The sequence below is a fragment of the Pan troglodytes genome, chromosome 2 (genome assembly GCF_028858775.2).
Source record: "Pan troglodytes isolate AG18354 chromosome 2, NHGRI_mPanTro3-v2.0_pri, whole genome shotgun sequence".
Classification (NCBI taxonomy): Eukaryota; Metazoa; Chordata; class Mammalia; order Primates; family Hominidae; genus Pan; species Pan troglodytes.
The window spans coordinates 145,414,160-145,432,457 of NC_086015.1; the positions used below are offsets into that span (position 1 = coordinate 145,414,160).

General features: G+C 40.4%; 1 protein-coding gene across 7 annotated transcripts in view; it reads right to left on the minus strand.

The window, feature by feature from the left end:
• GK5 (glycerol kinase 5) overlaps window positions 1-18,097 on the minus strand; it is a 67,826-nt gene extending 49,729 nt beyond the window's left edge. For 4 of the 7 annotated variants that reach the window (XM_054682315.2, XM_054682314.2, XM_054682316.2 and 1 more), the window contains exons 1-3: window positions 17,769-18,081; window positions 8,040-8,133; window positions 5,962-6,037 (exon numbers count right to left, since the gene is read on the minus strand). In XM_054682315.2, coding sequence (XP_054538290.1) covers window positions 5,962-6,037; window positions 8,040-8,133; window positions 17,769-17,915 — 317 coding nt within the window. In that variant the 5' untranslated portion in view covers window positions 17,916-18,081. Of the gene's footprint in view, window positions 1-5,961; window positions 6,038-8,039; window positions 8,134-17,768 lie in introns of all 7 variants that reach the window. The other 3 variants (XM_024355735.3, XM_063806289.1, XM_016942086.4) reach the window with 2 other exon arrangements.
• Window positions 18,098-18,298: the final 201 nt, after the last annotated feature.

Below are 18,298 nucleotides of genomic sequence, written 5' to 3' on the forward strand. Positions count from 1 at the left end.
ATATGGATAAGATAGGGCTATAAACGCCCTCATCTTGCCACGGCTCTTCTAGGCCTCTTTAGGGTTAAGACATACTCCCTTCTGAGAATTTCTGGTCTAACTGGTTGTCTAGCTTCACGTCCTGTTTCCATGGATTGTTTCTAACCAGCTTTTGTTGCAACTGTTACTGCTGATCAATATCTTGCTAATCATAGGTTATGGAAAGATTGTGTTTCTGTTTTAAGGCTCTGTTAGAAATTACTGATGCACACACTATATTGTAAATTCTTATCTCTGTATACTGTACTTCTACATACAAATGTACTGTACTTCTACATACAAATGTTATGTTAAAGAATTACTTCATCCCCATGTGACCATCTCACCTCATAATCAAATGACCCTAAATCTCTCACTAACCTACCCCCGCCCTCACTAAACTTAATAATAAATGCTGGTATATCCAGTGCATTGTTGGCACCGTGGGACCAGAAGGCGGTGACCCCCCTGGACCCAGCTTTCACTATCTTGTGTGTGTCTATTATTTCTCAACCTGCTGATCCACCTAGGAACAAAGAGAGAGCCCCGTTGCATTGCGGGCTGCTGGCCAGATCACGCAATATTCACTCTGTTGATAGGGTCCTGTTTTTCACCTTTATTAATGGAAATCGCAACATTTACCTAGATCATGAGCATGTTACTTCTTTTCCCTTTAGAGATCCAAATGGTCACCATTATCATGAGTACAAATCAGAGGAGTGATTTCCTATTGTTTTAGTCCTCAATCTTGGATGAAATTACAAATCAAACCTACCAAGATGCACACCTTCCACGTTACATGCTGCAGGTGGTTTTCTGAAGCCTAACTGCATATTAGATATCAATGACTAAATTTTTTCAGACATTTTTTAAATGCAAATTGTACATTATGTCAAATTAATTTTAACATAGCTTACTTATTATTTATAATTAAATTTAGGGTAATTTTTCTACTTTGGAGAGTTCCAATAGTTAAGAAAATTGAAAAATCAGTCATCATAAACAAATGAAAAAATAAATGTCCTTTGATATATAAAGTCCAATTTATCTATTTTTTATTTTGTTAACTGCTTTTGATGTCATTTAAGGAATCACTGCCAAATCCAAAGTCATGATGATTTTCTCCTGTTTTCTTCTAAGAGTTTTTAGTTTATAGTTTAAGCTTTTAAATTTAGGTCTTCGATGCATTTTGGGATTCATTTTTGTATATGCTATTAGGTAAGGGTCCAATTTAATTCTTTTGCATGTGAATGTTCAGTTTTCCCAGCACCATCTGTTGAAAAAACTATTCTTGTTCCGCTGGCTGGTCTTAGCACCTTTGTCAAAGATCAGATTGTGTTTGATAAAGATAAAATCTATTGATATATAATTCTTCAGAGCCATTCTACAACAGCACATACTTATACACTTAAATCTGATGTTCAATCACTGGTTTCAGCAAAAATTTATAAGCCAATTTGTACCAGGAGTTGGGTACACAGCTATGAACAGAGACACACAGCACTTTGCCCTGATGACTGTACTTTCTACCAGGGAATTTAAACAAATAATCAATTACTCAGTTGCTCACTTACAGCTGGAATATGCCCTATAAAGGATAAATAGAGGCTGGGCGTGGTGGCTCACGCCTGTAATCCCAGCACTTTAGGAGGCCGAGGAAGGCGGATCACGAGGTCAGGAGATCGAGACCATCCTGGCTAACATGGTGAAACCCCGTCTCTACTAAAAATACAAAAAATTAGCAGAGCACGGTGGCGGGCATCTGTAGTCCCAGCTCCTCAGGAGGCTGAGGCAGGAGAATGGCGTGAACTCGGGAGGCAGAGCTTGCAGTGAGCCGAGATAGCACCACTGCACTCCAGCCTGGGCAAAAGAGTGAGACTCCGCCTCAAAAAAAAAAAAATGGATAAATAGAGGTGCCATGAGAGTATTTAAGAGATGGCCCCTGTGTGGTGGTCAGTGAAGGATTGAGAAATGACAATGGATCTCAGCTCTGAAGGATAAGAAGGAATCAGAAGTATGAACATTCCCAACAAAATGTGCTATATGTTCAAAGGTCCTAGAGCAAGATGAAGCATGTCTTAGAGGAACTGAATGGCTAGTGTGGCTGAAAAGCAGTGAGGGGGAGAGACAAAATCACAAGATGAAAGTGGCATCATTAATTTATAACATAGAACAAGACAATCTAGAATACTGATTTTTCAAGTAATAGCATATATTCCAATATTCACTCAGCACTGACTTGGGTTTATTTTATCTCTATCAACAAAAAAAGGAAAAATGAAGGAAAAGTGTAAATAGCAATGTTGTAAATTAATTGTCTTAAACCCTTCTAACACTTTACACCATTCTGTGGCTCTTAATATATTTTAAGTCATAAGTATTTGGTAAGACTCATTAATGTGAGTATCAAATACTACAATAAAAATCTATTTTGTGCAATGGGAATATAGAGTAATTTGTGTACCTATATAATGAGATTGTAAATTAGGGCTGGTATTCTTATTCATCTGTATACGCAGTGCAGCCCCCAGCACGGTGCATTACTCCCTGTGAGCCCTCAAACAGTTATGAGTGAATCCAGGCTCCCATGACTCACAGTTTGTGTTGCTAATTGGCACACACCCTGATCTGAAGTTAGCTGGCAGAAATCTCCCAAGAGACATTGACTAAAGAAACAAAACAGCTCGTGATTTTTTTTTTTTTTAGAACAAAAGGAATTTAAAAGAACCAAAATGGAAGTGTTATCAGTTAGAGTTATTTTAGAAAGCAGGCTAAACACACCACTTTTTGAATATATTGGAAAAAAAGCTTAACCTGAAGAACATGAAGAAAGCTCAAAGACTGAAAAAAGTTCGTAAGTTTCCTGGTCCCTAACAGGGGGATGGGGGAGAGATAGGGAGAAAAACAAAAAGAAAGTTCAAAGTTTTAGACCTCCTGACAGCAACTGTGAGGAAAATAATGTTTCTACGGCCATGAGGACAGAAATGCACCATGGATGCAGGAGGAAAAAAACAACAAGCTGGGAGGAGGAGCTGCTGGCCAGGACTGGAACGAACAATAGGTTTTTCCACAGGATCTAGTCTGTCTCTCCTTTTCTCTCACAAATGAACAATTAATGCTTCTGGCTGGCCCTGTGCTGTGTCCATCTGTGTTGTGTCCCGGCTGTTTGCTAGGGCTCTTGTGGAATCTGTCAGCATCATACACCACATTGGCTCCCTGGGGCCCAATGAGCAGAATAGGCTCCGCTCCATTATTTTAATGTAAAAGAAGCACAAAGGCTTTCAGTCTTTTTTCAAAAAATATCCACTATTTCAGTTTCTACAAGCAAAAAATGTTCCCAAAACTCATGAAAGAATACAAACATTTCAAAAAAGAAAAAAGGACAGCCAAGATAAAAAACTCACAATGAATTGCTTTAGGAAGAAGTCTTATCCCTCTACAACACCACTACCACCAGTAAGGAAAGTGAACTGTCTTGAAATCTAACTCTTCTATTCCTTCTAATGGTGATGTATAGTCCTAGCATCAGATAAAAACTCTGCTTCCTAATATTCTGACCTTACTGTCATGAGTGATATGGTAGCCAGGTCCTGATGAAAGCAATCACTGGGGCCAATGGCCAAGTGAATGTGACACATCCAATCAGTTCTTTCCCTGAGAATACTCCTCCCTCCACTTTCATCCATCCACTTCCCAGATTAGCGTTGGTCCTGCTTTGCTGGCTTTTTCTTCCCTGACTCACTTTAAATTTGGTGGGAGCGGGGACCCACAGTCCAAATCCTTAGCTTGCTTTTCTTTTCTCCACATAATCTCTACCAGAGAACACACCTATTTTTTGAGACTTCATCTACACCAATGGTTCCAAATTGGGGATGTCCCCAGGGGACGTTTAGCAATGTTTTGAGACATTTATGGTTGGTACAAATGGTGGTGAGGTGGGCTGGGGTGCTACTGACATCTAGTGGGTAGAGGCCAGGGATGCTGCTAAACAGCTGCGACACCACAGGACAGTCCCCATGACAACGAATTATTCAGCTCAAAATGTTAACAGGGTCACTAAGATTAGATACCTTCTCTGTAAAGGTAAGTTTAATTCATTCACCCCTTCATCTGACAATATACTACTATTTAAGATTTATTTAAGATTTGCCATAACCAAGGCCAGTGCTGGGGAGTGGAGTAAGCACAGAGGAACTGCAGATGTAGGCATCAATCTGAGATGCAGCATGTCCTGAAAAAAAAGAGTACTGGGCCGAGCATGGTGGCTCACGCCTGTAATCCCAGCGCTTTGGGACGCCAAGGCAGGTAGATCACTTGAGGCTCAGAGTTCAAGACCAGTCTAGGCAACATGGTGAGACTCCATCTCTATAAAAATTTTAAAAATTAGCCTGCCATAGTGTGGTACACACCTATAGTCCTAGCTACTTGGGAGGCTGATGTGGGAGGATCCCTTGAGCCCAGGAGTTCGAGGCTGCAGTGGGCTATGATCGTGCCACTGCACTCCAGCCTAGGTAGCAAAGTGAAGACCTCATCCCCCAAAAATGAAAATAAAAAGATCCTATCTGATGGAGATGTGCTATGCCTCAGTCCAAGTTAAACCAATGTTCTAGTCACCTCTGAGATAGCTCCACATTCACACGTCCAAAACCAAACATTTTATCATTTTTCCTTCTACCTGCTCTCACTACTACCCAGCCCATTCCTCCTTACATTCTCTATGATTTCTATCATACAGCCCAAACATCAAGGCCAGCAGTATTGATAAATTCAAATTTCTTCTTCTTGCCCAATACTGAATTAGAAGCCAAGTCCTTGTGAATTCACCCTAATTATATTTTTCAGATTCATCTTTTCCCCCTCTGCTCACTTTTCTTTCCCACTGCCCAAGCTCAAGACGTCCTTTGGAGCCTAATGCTTTAACAAAAACACATTTTACAGTGGTGTGTGTGGGTACGTGGGCGGGGGGATTTGGGGGGAGGGAATGTGGGTGTGTGTTTAAACCAAGACACAGAGAAATACATGCTAGCTGGGGGAGGTGGCTGAGGTGGAAGAATTGCTTGAGCCAAGGAATTCGAGACCAGCTTGGCAATATGGTGAAACCCCGTCTCTACAAAAAATACAAAAAAATTAGCCAGGCATATTGGAGTGCACTTGTAGTCCCAGCTACTCAGGAGGCTAAGGCGGGAGGATTACCTGAGCCTGGGAAGTTGAGGCTGCAGTGAGCTGTAATCATGCCACTACACTCCAGCCTGGGTAACAGAGTAAGACCCTGTCTCAAGAAAAAAGAAAAAGAAAAAGAAAGAAACATGTTGAAGGCAATATGGGGATAGTATAAAGAACATATGCTTCTGAGTCAAAAAGACAATTTAGAATCTTGGCTCTATTTGCTCCCTGAGCAACCCTGAACAACTTATTTCTCTGTAAAAACAGATATGATGCCTAAATTATAGGTTTGTTGTAAGGATAATGGAACTTGGGACTGTCACAGATGTTTACTATACAGTAGCTATTACAATATTATAACTGTGTTTAGTGTATATATGCCTCATATGCTATAGACAAATATTAAATTTAGAGTAGACTGAAAATATAAACCATAGCACAGTACTGTGTTTCTGAAATTTGTGAGTTTCCTCTGACTCTTTTTAGGTATAATTTTTTAGATCTTTGATCTATGCTTGTTTGAAAAGCTAACTTACCCGAAAGAAAGAAATGGATAATTTTAATGACAGTTAAGTCTTTTTGTGGTATTATATTATATAAGTCAAGCCCAAATGACATGCAGTGAGCATACAAGCCAGAAAGCAGGCACATTTCATCCCTCTTAACCAAACGAAACTATTCTCAATTCAGAAAGTTAAAACTCCCCAAAGAGATTTCATAACCGTGTACTCACTGTGGCATGAACCCAGCAGTAGGGTGCTTATCACAAAATGTACTTACTTGTTCCACGTAATAAAAGTTGCTCTCTGTGTTGAAATGCCAAGACCAACAATTTGATTCATCTGTATTCCTGCAGCTAAAAGTAAAGATGGATAAAACACATGTTTTAAAGCCAGTGATATTTTTCTTTATAATATTACAATATAGAAAAAGAAATCCAATATAATCTTTAAGAAAAATACCTGGGTTTAGCATTCTAACAAAACAACTGGAATTAATAAATAAAGCATTACTAAGATGATTCTGCAGCATTTTTTTTTTTACTTGAAGAAAACAAAGGTTGTTTCTTGTTTTTTGTTTTTGTGTTTTTTGTTTTGAGACAAAGTGTCACTCTGTTGCCCAGGCCGCAGTGCAGTGGCACAATCTTGGCTCACTGCAATCTCTGCCTCCCGGGTTCAAGCAATTCTCCTGCCTCAGCCTCCCAAATAGCTGGGATTATAGGTGTGCACCACCCTGCCTGGCTAATTTTTTGTATTTTTAGTAGAGACAGGGTTTTACCATGTTGGCCAGCCTGGTCTCAAACTCCTGACCTCGGGTGATCCGCCCACCTTGGCCTCCCAAAGTGCTGGGATTACAGGTGTGAGCCACTGTGCCCGGCCTTAAAGGTTGTTTCTGAATAACAAAGTAGCTTTTTTTGTTTTAGGTGCTGGGAAAAAAACAAATACTATTCAAAGTATGTCAGATTTATTTTTTCTTGGTAATAATAAGATTGGATCTTAATTTAAGCAATGATCAATCATAATAGAAGCTGGTTAATGACAATAAAGGAAAACTCTCAAGGAAAGTAGTATAATTATTGAAGCTGAGACCTTATTTTCAACACAAACTGATGCCAGGATGCAAACAAAAATATTGACTTTTTGGTCCAAATTTCTTAAAATATAGCAACTCGAGTATTTTTTGTGATATTCTTTAAAAATCTATTTATCCCACCGGGAAAATCTGGGACAACTTCAATTTGAGCATTGAGGAAAACACATCAACCCCATATAGTATTCCAAAGTTATTCAACCTGAATCTAACTGGGAGGAAACAATCAGAAAACCTCAAAATGAGGGACACTCTACTAAACTGGCTTGTACTTTTGAAAATTGCCAATGTCACAAGAATGTGCTCTAGATGAAAGGAGCCTAAGCCGACTGACAGCTAAATGCAATGCCTCCTCTTTGGCTGGGTTCTAGATTGAAAAAAGAAGTTTTTTTGTTTTTTGTTTTCACTAATACAAGAGCAAATACTGAAGACAGAGTATTAGAAAACAGTGCTGTGTTAATGTTATACTTCCTGAGTGTTATAATTGCATTGTGGTTATAGGAGAAAATACTCCTTTCCTATGGTTCAGAAAGAAAAAAACAGTTTGCAGAAAATGGTAAATATTACAAAATATGTTTGAATCTACGAGAAAGATATACAAGAGTTTATTGTACTATTCTTGCAACTTTTGCATAGACTGAAATATTTCAAACCAAAAAGATGAGAAGAAGCAGTTCAGCCAGAAAAATGAAGTAAAAGATCTTTCAGAATTTACATTTGCAAGTAATCTTTGCCATGTTCTCAAGCAAGGTGGCCATTTCAATGTTTTGAGATGTTGTCAATGTTTAAGAATGTTTCTAACATTCTTAAAGAACTAAGACTTAGACCATAGCTTTGGCCAGGAAAGCACTTTATGTCAAATGGCCAGAAAAAAACAAATAAAAACTCATTTTACAATAGAAATAACTCAGTTGTAAACCCATGAGAGTAGAAGCTATACACTGTAACTTCTGTTTATAATCCTCTGGTATTTTGTGCCAAACAGGAAATCAAAACAGCACTAGCTATAACCTGGAATGAGGAAATGGTGAGCATTTATATTACAGTCGAAAAGAGACAAACCAGAGGACACAGCAGATGTTACCTTTCCCTGACAAAGGAGCTCACTGTGAATTACAAATTTCCGTTGAAAAATACTGGGAAACTGTAATCCCAATAAAATACTATATATATGTATAACTTAGGAAAACCACAACTACAGAAGCCTGAGGAAAACTATTACAAAAAAAAACCATAAAGATTATTGTTATTTTTATAAATCCAATTACCTTTGACTGCTTCTTTTATTACGGCAACAAATTGAATCCAAAGAACATCAGGATCAATTTCTACCCAGCCAATTTGAGGATAAAGATTTTCTACCTATTAAGGAAAAGAAGATTTAGTAAAAACAGCATTAGATCAAGTCAATAGTATGGGTCTTTGGGTCTCAAAACTACTGGTTAAAATAATTAACATGATTTTATTATCTAATTAATTTTTATTGTTAAAATTGAAAAAGACACATTTATGAGATAAAAAAGGACTATATGCCAACACCAAATAGCAGTAACTCATGAGTTCACAGAAGACTTTAGCTTTGTTTATCTCTACTTTTATTTTCTAAGTTTTCTACAAGAAGGTGTGTTTTTAAAATAAGAAAAAAGGCTTTTAAAAAATTAAAAATAAATTTTAAAAAAAGTGAATTCCAGTTCAGACCACAATAGAGTAAGCACACTCCACCCTGTCTCTTCTGCTAAATACAAATATAACACCTGGACAGAATGCATGCAGCAGCCATTGTGGACTCTTAAAAAGTATATGGCAGCAGGTGGACTGGGGAAGTAGATAAGAATTCAGGTACCATGGAACTGGTGGTGAGTCTCCCATTTTTCTTCTGAAATCCCCTGGCTTAGACTCAAGACATCCTGAAAACCAGAACTGGGAGCTAGGGCACAGAGGAAGTGCCAGGAAAAGCTCTACTGTTTTGGTTCAAAGAATGAGAAAGGGAACTCCTAACACTCAGAGGAAATGGGGCAGATCTCCCATTTTTCTTTTTTCCCTTGTCTCCATACTTTTATACCCACAAAATCCTGTAGCAGTGGCAGCAGCAGTTAATAATGGTATCGGTGCATCTCAACAGGTACCTAAAATCCTGAGGAAGGTAAAACTTCCTCTCCAATCAGATGAGCGGTGATCCCAAGAGGGTGTGGTCAACCCCTATGGCTTTTTTCTCTGTGTGTTTCTGCTGCCTAACCCCAGACATACCCAGCCGAGTGCAGTAATAAAAGCCCCAGCTTTTTGGCCGGGGACCACAAGGGGAGGTTCAGGGAATCAAAAAGTACCAGAACCATCTCAGAGAGGGAGGAACTTGGAAAAGATACCACAGAAAGTTGTGTATGAACTCTTAGGCTCACCCCAAAGCTGCACTTGCATGGATGTAATCCTAAACACTATACCAAAGATACTAAGAACAGAACTAAAGGATAGACCACTGCCCAGGTCCCAGACTGACTACTAGGTTGCACACACACAGGGCAGATCCAAATAGTACTGCCAAGATTTTGAAAACAAATCTGACATTGAAACTGCAGTCAGAAGACTGAATTTGTAGCCTCTACCCAAATGCAATAAATACCTGCTAAAAGAAAAACAACAAAAATCCTCATAGGATTTATAAAAACCCCAGGGTCTTTTAACATAATATTCAAAATTTCTTGGATACAATCCAAAACTACAAGGTATATGAAGAACCAGAAAAATCTTAACTCACATTGGAAAAGATAATCAAGAAATGCCAATGCCAAGATGACACAGATATCTGATAAACAGTCTAAAGCAGCTATTATGAAAATACTCCAAGAGGAGTGAATACACTTGCAACAAATGGAAAGACAGTCTCAGCAACGGTAACTGCAGTAATCATTTAACTACGTATGTGTATATCAAGGTCAGTATATCAAGATATCATGAAGAATGCCTTAAATATATCCCATTTTAAAAAGAAAGAAAAAAGAAAGTCATAAAAGACATAAAAAAGAAAAGTTTTAGAATTGAAAAATGTACTGATCAAAATTTAAAACTTACTGGATGGGCTCAATAGCAGAAGGGAGATAGAAGAAAATTAATAAACTTGAAGATAGATCAATAGAAATTATCTGCACAACAGAAAGAAAAAAGATTGGAGGAAAAAGAAGAACAAAGCCCCAGGACATAGCAAAAGGTCTAATATTTGTTTAATCAGGGGTCTCCAAAGAAGAAAAGAAAGGGTTCAGAACAGGAAAAAAAATTACTTGAGGGAAGTAACAGTGCTAAAAGCTGCCCAAGTTCAATGAAACCTATATATTGAAGAGGCTCAGGAAACCTTTACCAGAATGAACCCAAAGCATTACACACCCAGATATCATAATTAAAATGCTGAAAACTAAAAGCAAAAAGTTTGAAACCAGACATTTCACATATACAGAACAAAAATTTAAATGACTGTGGATTTCTCATCAGAACCATGAAAGCCAGAAATAAGTGGCTCAACATTTACAGTGTGCTAAAAGAACTGCCATCCCAGATTTCTATAACAAAATCCCAATAGTATTTTTTGTAGATTCTAAAATTTATACAAGGCAAAAAAACTAAAATAGCCAAAACAACGTTGAAAAAGAATAAAGTCAGAGAGGAAAAAAAAGAATACAGTTAGAGGCACACTACCCAATTTCAAGACTTACTATAAAGCTACAGTAATCAAAATAGTATGCTATTGGCATAAAAACTGACACATAGATCAATGGAACAGAATACAGAGTCCAGAAATAGACTCACACAAATATTGACTAGCTGATTTTCAACAAAAGTACAGGGGCAATTCCATGGAGAAAAGATAGTTTTTTCAACAAATGGTGGTATAACAATTGGACATCCATATGCAATAAAAAAAAAAAAAAAATCAGGCCAGTCATGGTGGCTCACGCCTATAATCCCAGCACTTTGGGAGGCTGAGGCGGGCATATTGTCTGAGCTCAGGAGTTCACAACCAGCTTGGGCAACGCGGTGAAACTCTGTCTCTACTAAAATACAAAAAAAAAAAAAAAAAAAAAAAAAAATAGCCGGGTGTGGCAGTGGTACCTGTAGTCCCAGCTACTCGTGAGGCTGAGGCAGGAGAATTGCCTGAACCCGGGAGGCAGAGGTTCAGCGAGCCGAGATCGAACCACTGCACTCCAGCCTGGGCGACAGAGCAAGGCTCCATCTCAGAAAAAAAAAAATCAACCTCAACCCAAACTTTGCAACTTACAGAAGTTAACTCAAAATGGATCAAGATCTAAATGTAAAATGTAAAACTATAAAATGTTTAGAAGAAAACGCAAGAGAAATTTCTTGTGACTTGGGGTTAGGCAAAGAGTCCTTAGAACACCAAAAGTATAATTCATATAACAAAAAATTGATAAATTGGACTTCATCAAAGTTAAAAACATTTGTTCTGCAAAAGATACTGTTAAGAAAATAAAAAGACAAAAGTACAGACTGGTAGAAAATATGTACAAATCACATATCCAGCACATGACTAATATCCAGAATATATAAAAAATTTCAAAACTCGACAGTAAGAAAACAAAGAACTCAATTTAAAAATGGGCAAAAGACTTCAAGCACTCCACTAAAGAAAACATGTGGATTACAAATATGTACATGAAGTTAGATATTCAGCATCATTAGCCATTAGAGAAATGCAAGTCAAATCAAATAAGTAAAGTTTTAAAAACTAATGATACCAAGTATTGATGAGGACGTGGAACAACTGGAACTCTGATACATTGTTGATGAGAATGCAAAATGGTATGGCCACTCTGAATTTCTTGCTAAGATAAACATTCACTTACCATATAACCTAGCAATCCCACTCCTAGGTATTTACCCTAGAGAAATTTACCCTATAAGGTTGTACACAGGACTGGTTCAAAGCTTTTTAATATTCCCCTTAAAATCTGTACACTAATGTTTATAGCAGCTCTATTAATGATCACCAGAAACCAGAAACCACCTAAATGTACTTCAACAGGTGAATGAATGTAGTACATCCATATAATAGATACTACTCAGAAATAAAAAAGAATAAACAAGTGATATACATAACAATATGGACAAATCTCAAAGGCATTATGCTGAAAAAAATCCAGTCTCAAAAGGCTACTTGCTGTATGATTCCATTTATATGACATTCTCAAAAAGACAAGACTGTGTTATGGAAAACAGATCAGTGGTTACTAGAGGTTAGGTGAGTGGGGAGATGTGACTACAATAAAGTAACACAAGGGAGCTTGGGGATTACTTCTACACATGTCCTAAAGTTCACATAACTATACACCAAAAGTCTATTTTACTTTAACTTAAAAAATAAAATAAATTTTGTAGGCTGGATGCAGTGGCCTGTAATCCAGTACTGTGGGAGGCCGAGGTAGGAGAATTGCTTGAGCCCAGGAGTTCAAGATCAGCCTGAGCAACATGGCAAAACCCCATCTCTACAAAAATACAAAAAGGGTGTAGTGGCCCACACCTGTAGTTCCAGCTACTCAGGAGTCTGAAGTGGGAGGATCACTTGAGTCCAGCAGGTAGAGGATACAGTGAACTGTGGCCACGCCACTGCACTGCAGCCTGGGAGACAGAGGGAGACTGTCTCAATCAATCAATCAATAAACAAATTTCATAAAAATCTATGGCTTCAAGTCAAAATGATGGCTTAAACATATGCATGCATCTCCAATTCCTCCCAGTCTATTAAAAGGAAAACATTAACAAGGTTTAAATGCACAAGGACAAAGAGAAGAGCAAATAGGATCAGACCAGATTTTAACAAATTTTTTTTTTTTTTTTGAGACGGAGTCTCGCTGTGTTGCCCAGGCTGGAGAGCAGTGGCGCAATGTCAGCTCACTGCAAGCTCCACCTCCCGGGTTCACACTTCTCCTGCCTCAGCCTCCTGAATAGCTGGGACTACAGGCACCCGCCACCACGCCTGGCTAATTTTTTGTATTTTTAGTAGAGACGGGGTTTCACTGTGTTAGCCGGGATGGTCTTGATCTCTTAACCTCGTGATCCGCCCGCCTCAGCCTCCCAAAGTGCTAGGATTACAGGCGTCAGCCACCGCGTCTGGCAACAAATGTTTTTAATACGAACAGTGAGTGGGCAGGTGGTACATGGCTTAGGACAGAGGAGGAAATGCCAATACCTCACTGCCTGCTCAGATTACACTGCATCTCTACTCACCTTGGCTCCCATTTCACTCAGAGTAAAACCACTATTCCTTATAATGGCCTATAAGACCAGAGTCAGGTCACCTCTACCCTTCTCCTCAGAATGTGAGTTCCTAGAGGGCAGGGAATGTGTCTCCTTAGTTCATTTTATCCCCAGCATCTAGAAGTGCCTATGGTTTCTTAGATATTCCATAAATATAAAGTGAGTATATGAATGAACATATGAGTGAACTATGAGAGTGATGCCCGTAAGCAAAGGGCAGAGATTCTAGGGTGGAACTCTGGAAATTAGAGGTTCCTCTGAAAGCTGGGATGCCAGATGGGGTTGTACGTAGGACTGGTTCAAAGTCTTTATAAGGAGCCCCAATTCCTTTCCTCCAGCCAGATCACTGCCCCTCCCTAACCTGGCAGAAAGAGAACGTAAGGGATTTATTTCTGGAGGGGTTGAACCAGAGTTCTGTACTTGCAAATGACAGATATACCTAAGTGCCAGGGCAAGGTATGGTACCAAAAAAATGCAGATAACCAATCAAGATCACTAGTTAAGGAAAATGTCTAACATGTAGTATGAAAAGGCCAAAATAAAGAAAAAAGGAACTCTGAGGATACAGTGACAATATGGGGAGTATAAGTGTTACACAAGGTGATGTGGAAAAAGAATCTCTTATTCCCCAGTGAGCTCATCAAAAAAACAGATTTAACACAATCTATTCTCCTTCTGTCAATTAATACTTCTGCCCTTTCTAGGCAAGGCTTTTATGACTACAGACTGTAATAGTGTAACTACAAGAAACACTTTCTTACCCCAGAAAACTCAATGTGGATATCATTGCTTCAAGGCTATCAACCTTCAGACTTGACTCAGGGTCACTTCCCCCCACTTTACCAATCAGGATGTCACATACCATCCCCAAACAAGTTGCAGTAGTGAAATCTGTTCTTTTACAGGAGAACCAAACCAAAATTAGATCAAGTATATAATAAAAGCTAATTTTTTTTTTATTAAAAACAAAAGACAACAACCACCTAGTCTGTTTTTCAAGCATGTACAGAGAGTACACAGTATTACTCTTTGGAGTGACCTTTCTGTCCTGTTCTTCCAACCAAGACATTATCATTTTTTATAGTTTCTCATAATGGCATGATGTTCCACTGGGGAACATGATAAATATTCTCCATTTTTCAAACCAAAATATCAAATGTTCATATGTGGAGTTTCCAACACAAAATATTCTTCTAGTAGTTAATTTGTATATTTAAGAGTCCCTAAGAAAGATTTTTTAAAAATACAAATTACAGAAAAAAGCTAAAAATGTATCTCTACTGTTAAACATTTAAAAAATAAAGGCCATAAGAAGTAAGATTGACGTCTTCTCACAGCCTATTTTGTTCTTGTCTACAAAGGGGAATCTCTTTTTTCTTTTTTAAAAATTTCTTTCCCAGTAAAATCAAATCATACACTAAGAGGTTTTAGGTTTCTATTATACATTCTTTCCATTGGAATATTACAAGAGGTGTAATTTTCACTTGACAGAATAAACACAATCAAGTTCTGTGTCTAAGTCATAGAGCCCCATGAATTCCTAACATTTTAACTGCAATTCAATTATTTATTCTGTAACAATGAGGTAATAAACCAGGTACTAAGCAGCAATGTAGACCAACAAGATCCTTGTTTCCAAAAAACTCAAATTATCTGCAGTAAAGGACCAGTTGCTAATTGTTTTTTTTAAAAAAATTCTATTCATTGGCCAGGCGCAGTGGCTCATGCCTGTAATCCCAGCACTTTGGGAGGCCGAGGCGGGTGGATCACCAGGTCAGGATATCGAGACCATCCTGGCTAACACGGTGAAACCCCATGTCTATGAAAAATACAAAAAAATTAGCCAGGCTTGGTGGCGGGCGCCTGTAGTCCCAGCTACTTAGGAGGCTGAGGCAGGAGAATAGCATGAACCCGGGAGGCGGAGCTTGCAGTGAACCGAGATCAGTCACTGCACTCCAGCCTGGGCGACAGAGCGAGACTCCATCTCAAAAAAAAAAAAAAAAAATTATATTCATTGTGGACCAGCAATTTTTAAGATACAATTAAGTTTCTAGTCCTAGTGCAGTAACTCGTGCCTGTAATCCCAGAGCTTTAGGAAGCTGAGGCAGGAGGATTGCTTGAGCCCAGGAGTTCAAGGTTGCAGTGAACTGTGATCAGGCCACCTGGGGGACAGAGTTAGAATCTGTCTCTAAAAATAACAATAATTTTTATAAAGTTTCCAGAAAAAAAAAAAGCATACAAAATAAAATCCCAAATGTTTCATTATTAGAGTCAATAGACATAAAATTATTCTGCTAAGTTGCTACACAAGTTCCTAAATGCTTAGTTTTCTTTTATTATCTCAATCCCAGCAGCCCCGTAACTACACTTTAAGCAGTACTGCTATAAACTCCTACCACACAGAGAGGCATTGCTGCACACTTCTTAATCTACGACCGTGCTTTATCGGGGAAGAGCAGGCATTTTTTTGGTATTTTTATTTACTCATATCTTTCTTTTATCCAGACACATTTTCCACAGTTTAGAGTCTGTGCAAATATTCCTGGCCTCCTGCCACTCACAGCAATCTTGATCCATCTTTGAGATTCCTCACTTCATTCCTAAAAAAACTAATGATCTGCCCCAAATTATATATTAACTGTGAAACTTTGCATTTTCTAGTAATTCATTTCTCCCTTTGGTTCCAAATATTTCAATTCTTTAAAAGAAAAACAAAAACAAACAAAAAAACAGTGCTTAAAAGTACTTTGTGTCTAGAATTATAAGGGAGACTTTAAAAAGTATCGTGTTTGTGATAAATACTCTTAGAAAGGTAATGAGTACCCAGTCACTGAAGGGTGGTGTCTGCCTTTCATTTTTCTTTTCAGGCTGGGATAGGGATAGTGTGTGGGTGGGTGGGCAGTGTTCCCACACAGCTAGCCAGAGAAGGGACCAGGGAGCTGCTACAATCCCAGTTCCACTGTCTTGGTCCTGAAACCTGAATGGAGGCCGGGCGCAGTGGCTCACGCCTATAATCCCAGTGCTCTGGGAGGCTGAGGCAGGCGGTTCACCTGAGGTCAAGAGTTCAAGACCAGCCTGGCCAACATGGCGAAACCCTGTCTCTACAAAAATACAAAAATTAGCCAGGCATGATGGCGGGTGCCTGTAATCCCAGCTACTCAGGAGGCTGAGGCAGGAGAATTGCTTGAACCTAGGAGGCGGAGGTTGCAGTGAGCCGAGATCATGCCATTGCACTCCAGCCTGGGTGACAGAGCGAGACTCCGTCTCAAAAGAAAAAAAAAAAACTTAATGGAAGGAAGTCTGATGTTTCCCCAGAACAAATGCTCAAAGCAGTCACTACTCACTGGCACTCTAGCTGGACCTTGCTCCTGGGCAAGTGCTACGAAGAAAAACACCTCTAAGGTAGTGGGAAGAAGAATGGGACACTGAGAAAAAGGGGGAATACAGTGCTGCTGGGAATGGTTAGGTAACTGATGGCTCCGGCCCTCCCTCAAATTTCTAACATAAAAAGATGTTGGTACTGGGAAGAGAAAATAAGAACACCATAACAGGCTGGCCGCAGTGGCTCACGCCTGTAATCTTGGCACTTAGGGAGGCCGAGGCGGGTGAATTATTTGAGCCCAGGAATTTCCAGACCAGCCTGGGCAACATGGCAAAATCCCATCTCTATTAAAAAATACAAACAAATTTAGCCAGGCATGGTGGCCCCTTGCCTGTAGTCCCAGCTACCTGGGGGGCTGAGATAGAAGGATCACTTGAGCCCAGGAGGTCAAAGCTGCAGTAAGCCGAGATCACAGCACTGCACTCCAGCCTGGGTGACAAAGTGAGACCCTGTCTCAAAAGAAAAAAAGGAACAACAATAAGAACACCATAACAAATAAATATTATTTTTGGTGCATTGACAATTGTGTATAAATCAACACTTCATTAATATGAGAACAGAAGGATATCAATTTGTTGGTTGCTGACCAATATTATCAACAATTCAAGGCTTTACTAACAACCAACCAATGATTTGGCAGGTCTCTCAAACGAGGGGAAATAAAGAATTTTATGAATTCTCAAAGATGGAAAATAGAAAACTGATGACCACACAGCCTTCAAAACTTGCCCAATACCTCTAATATCCACGGCAATCAGTTGCTCACGTAAGGAATCAGCATTTTGTGGAGTAGTAGTTAATAATGATGACAAGTGAAGAATAGAGAATAAACTTAAATTCTACAAAGATATGAAAAGTTATTGAGGCACAAGTCCAAAGGCTATAATAAAGAAAAAAGAAAAAAAGTTTTGAAAAATTAAAATGTAAATAAAGATGTGGTGGGAGATCTATCAGGGAAGTGCAGGAAGAACCAAGCAACTCACAAACCACCCTCTGGCTGGATGTGCACAGACTGCCCAGTCCCGTCCGGCGAGTCACCTCAGTCCCATCCAGGTAAGGCCGGACAGGTGGCTCCCCAGGTGGCAAGAGGCAAGCGAGCGGCCCAGGTCATACACCGGGCCCCTAGCACCCTCAGCCTGGACAGGAAGGGCGCGCGGGATTCAGCCCAGCCGAGGGAGGGAACGCGAAGACTCAGCCGGTCTGGGCGCGCCGTTCTCGCCCCAGGGCCCGCGGGTGCTGCAGGTGGCCGCGTCCAGGGCGGTAGGTGGGGCCTGCCCGCTCGCCTCCCAAGGCCGGACCCCGGGACTCAGCGAAACCCAGTCAGACCCGCGCCCCACGCCCGCCCCCAAGTCACCTTCTGCACGCTGGAGCCGCAGACCCGCGCCGCCCGGTCATAGACGTGGCAGCGGATCACAGAACTGCCCACATCCAGCCCCAGCACGAAGCCGGGGTGCCGCGGCTCCTGCGCTCTCTGCTCCGGGTCCGTGAGCAGCCCCGACATCCCGATCCCGCACGCCTCTCCGCTACAGCCGCCTACCCAGAGGGCGCGCTATAAATCCCGATGCTCCACAGTCCCAGGGCGCCGCGCCGGGCCGCCGCCCCCAACCCGGGCCCCAACCCGGCTCAGCCGGAGAGCCTAGAGAGGCCCGGCCCCTGCCGCCGGCTCCACCCCGACGCCGTGACGCCACGGGCGCGCGCCGGCGGCCGCGCGGGAGGGGTGGAGGTCAGCGGGTTTGCGCCGTGATCTGGAGCCCCAGATCGCCAGCCATGCTCAGCCTCCAGTCGCCGGCCGCGGTTGGATTGACTTGGCCCTCAGCTCTTGTTTTTTTTCTTTTTGAGACGGAGTCTCACTCTGTCGCCCCGGCTGGAGTGCGGTGGCGCGAT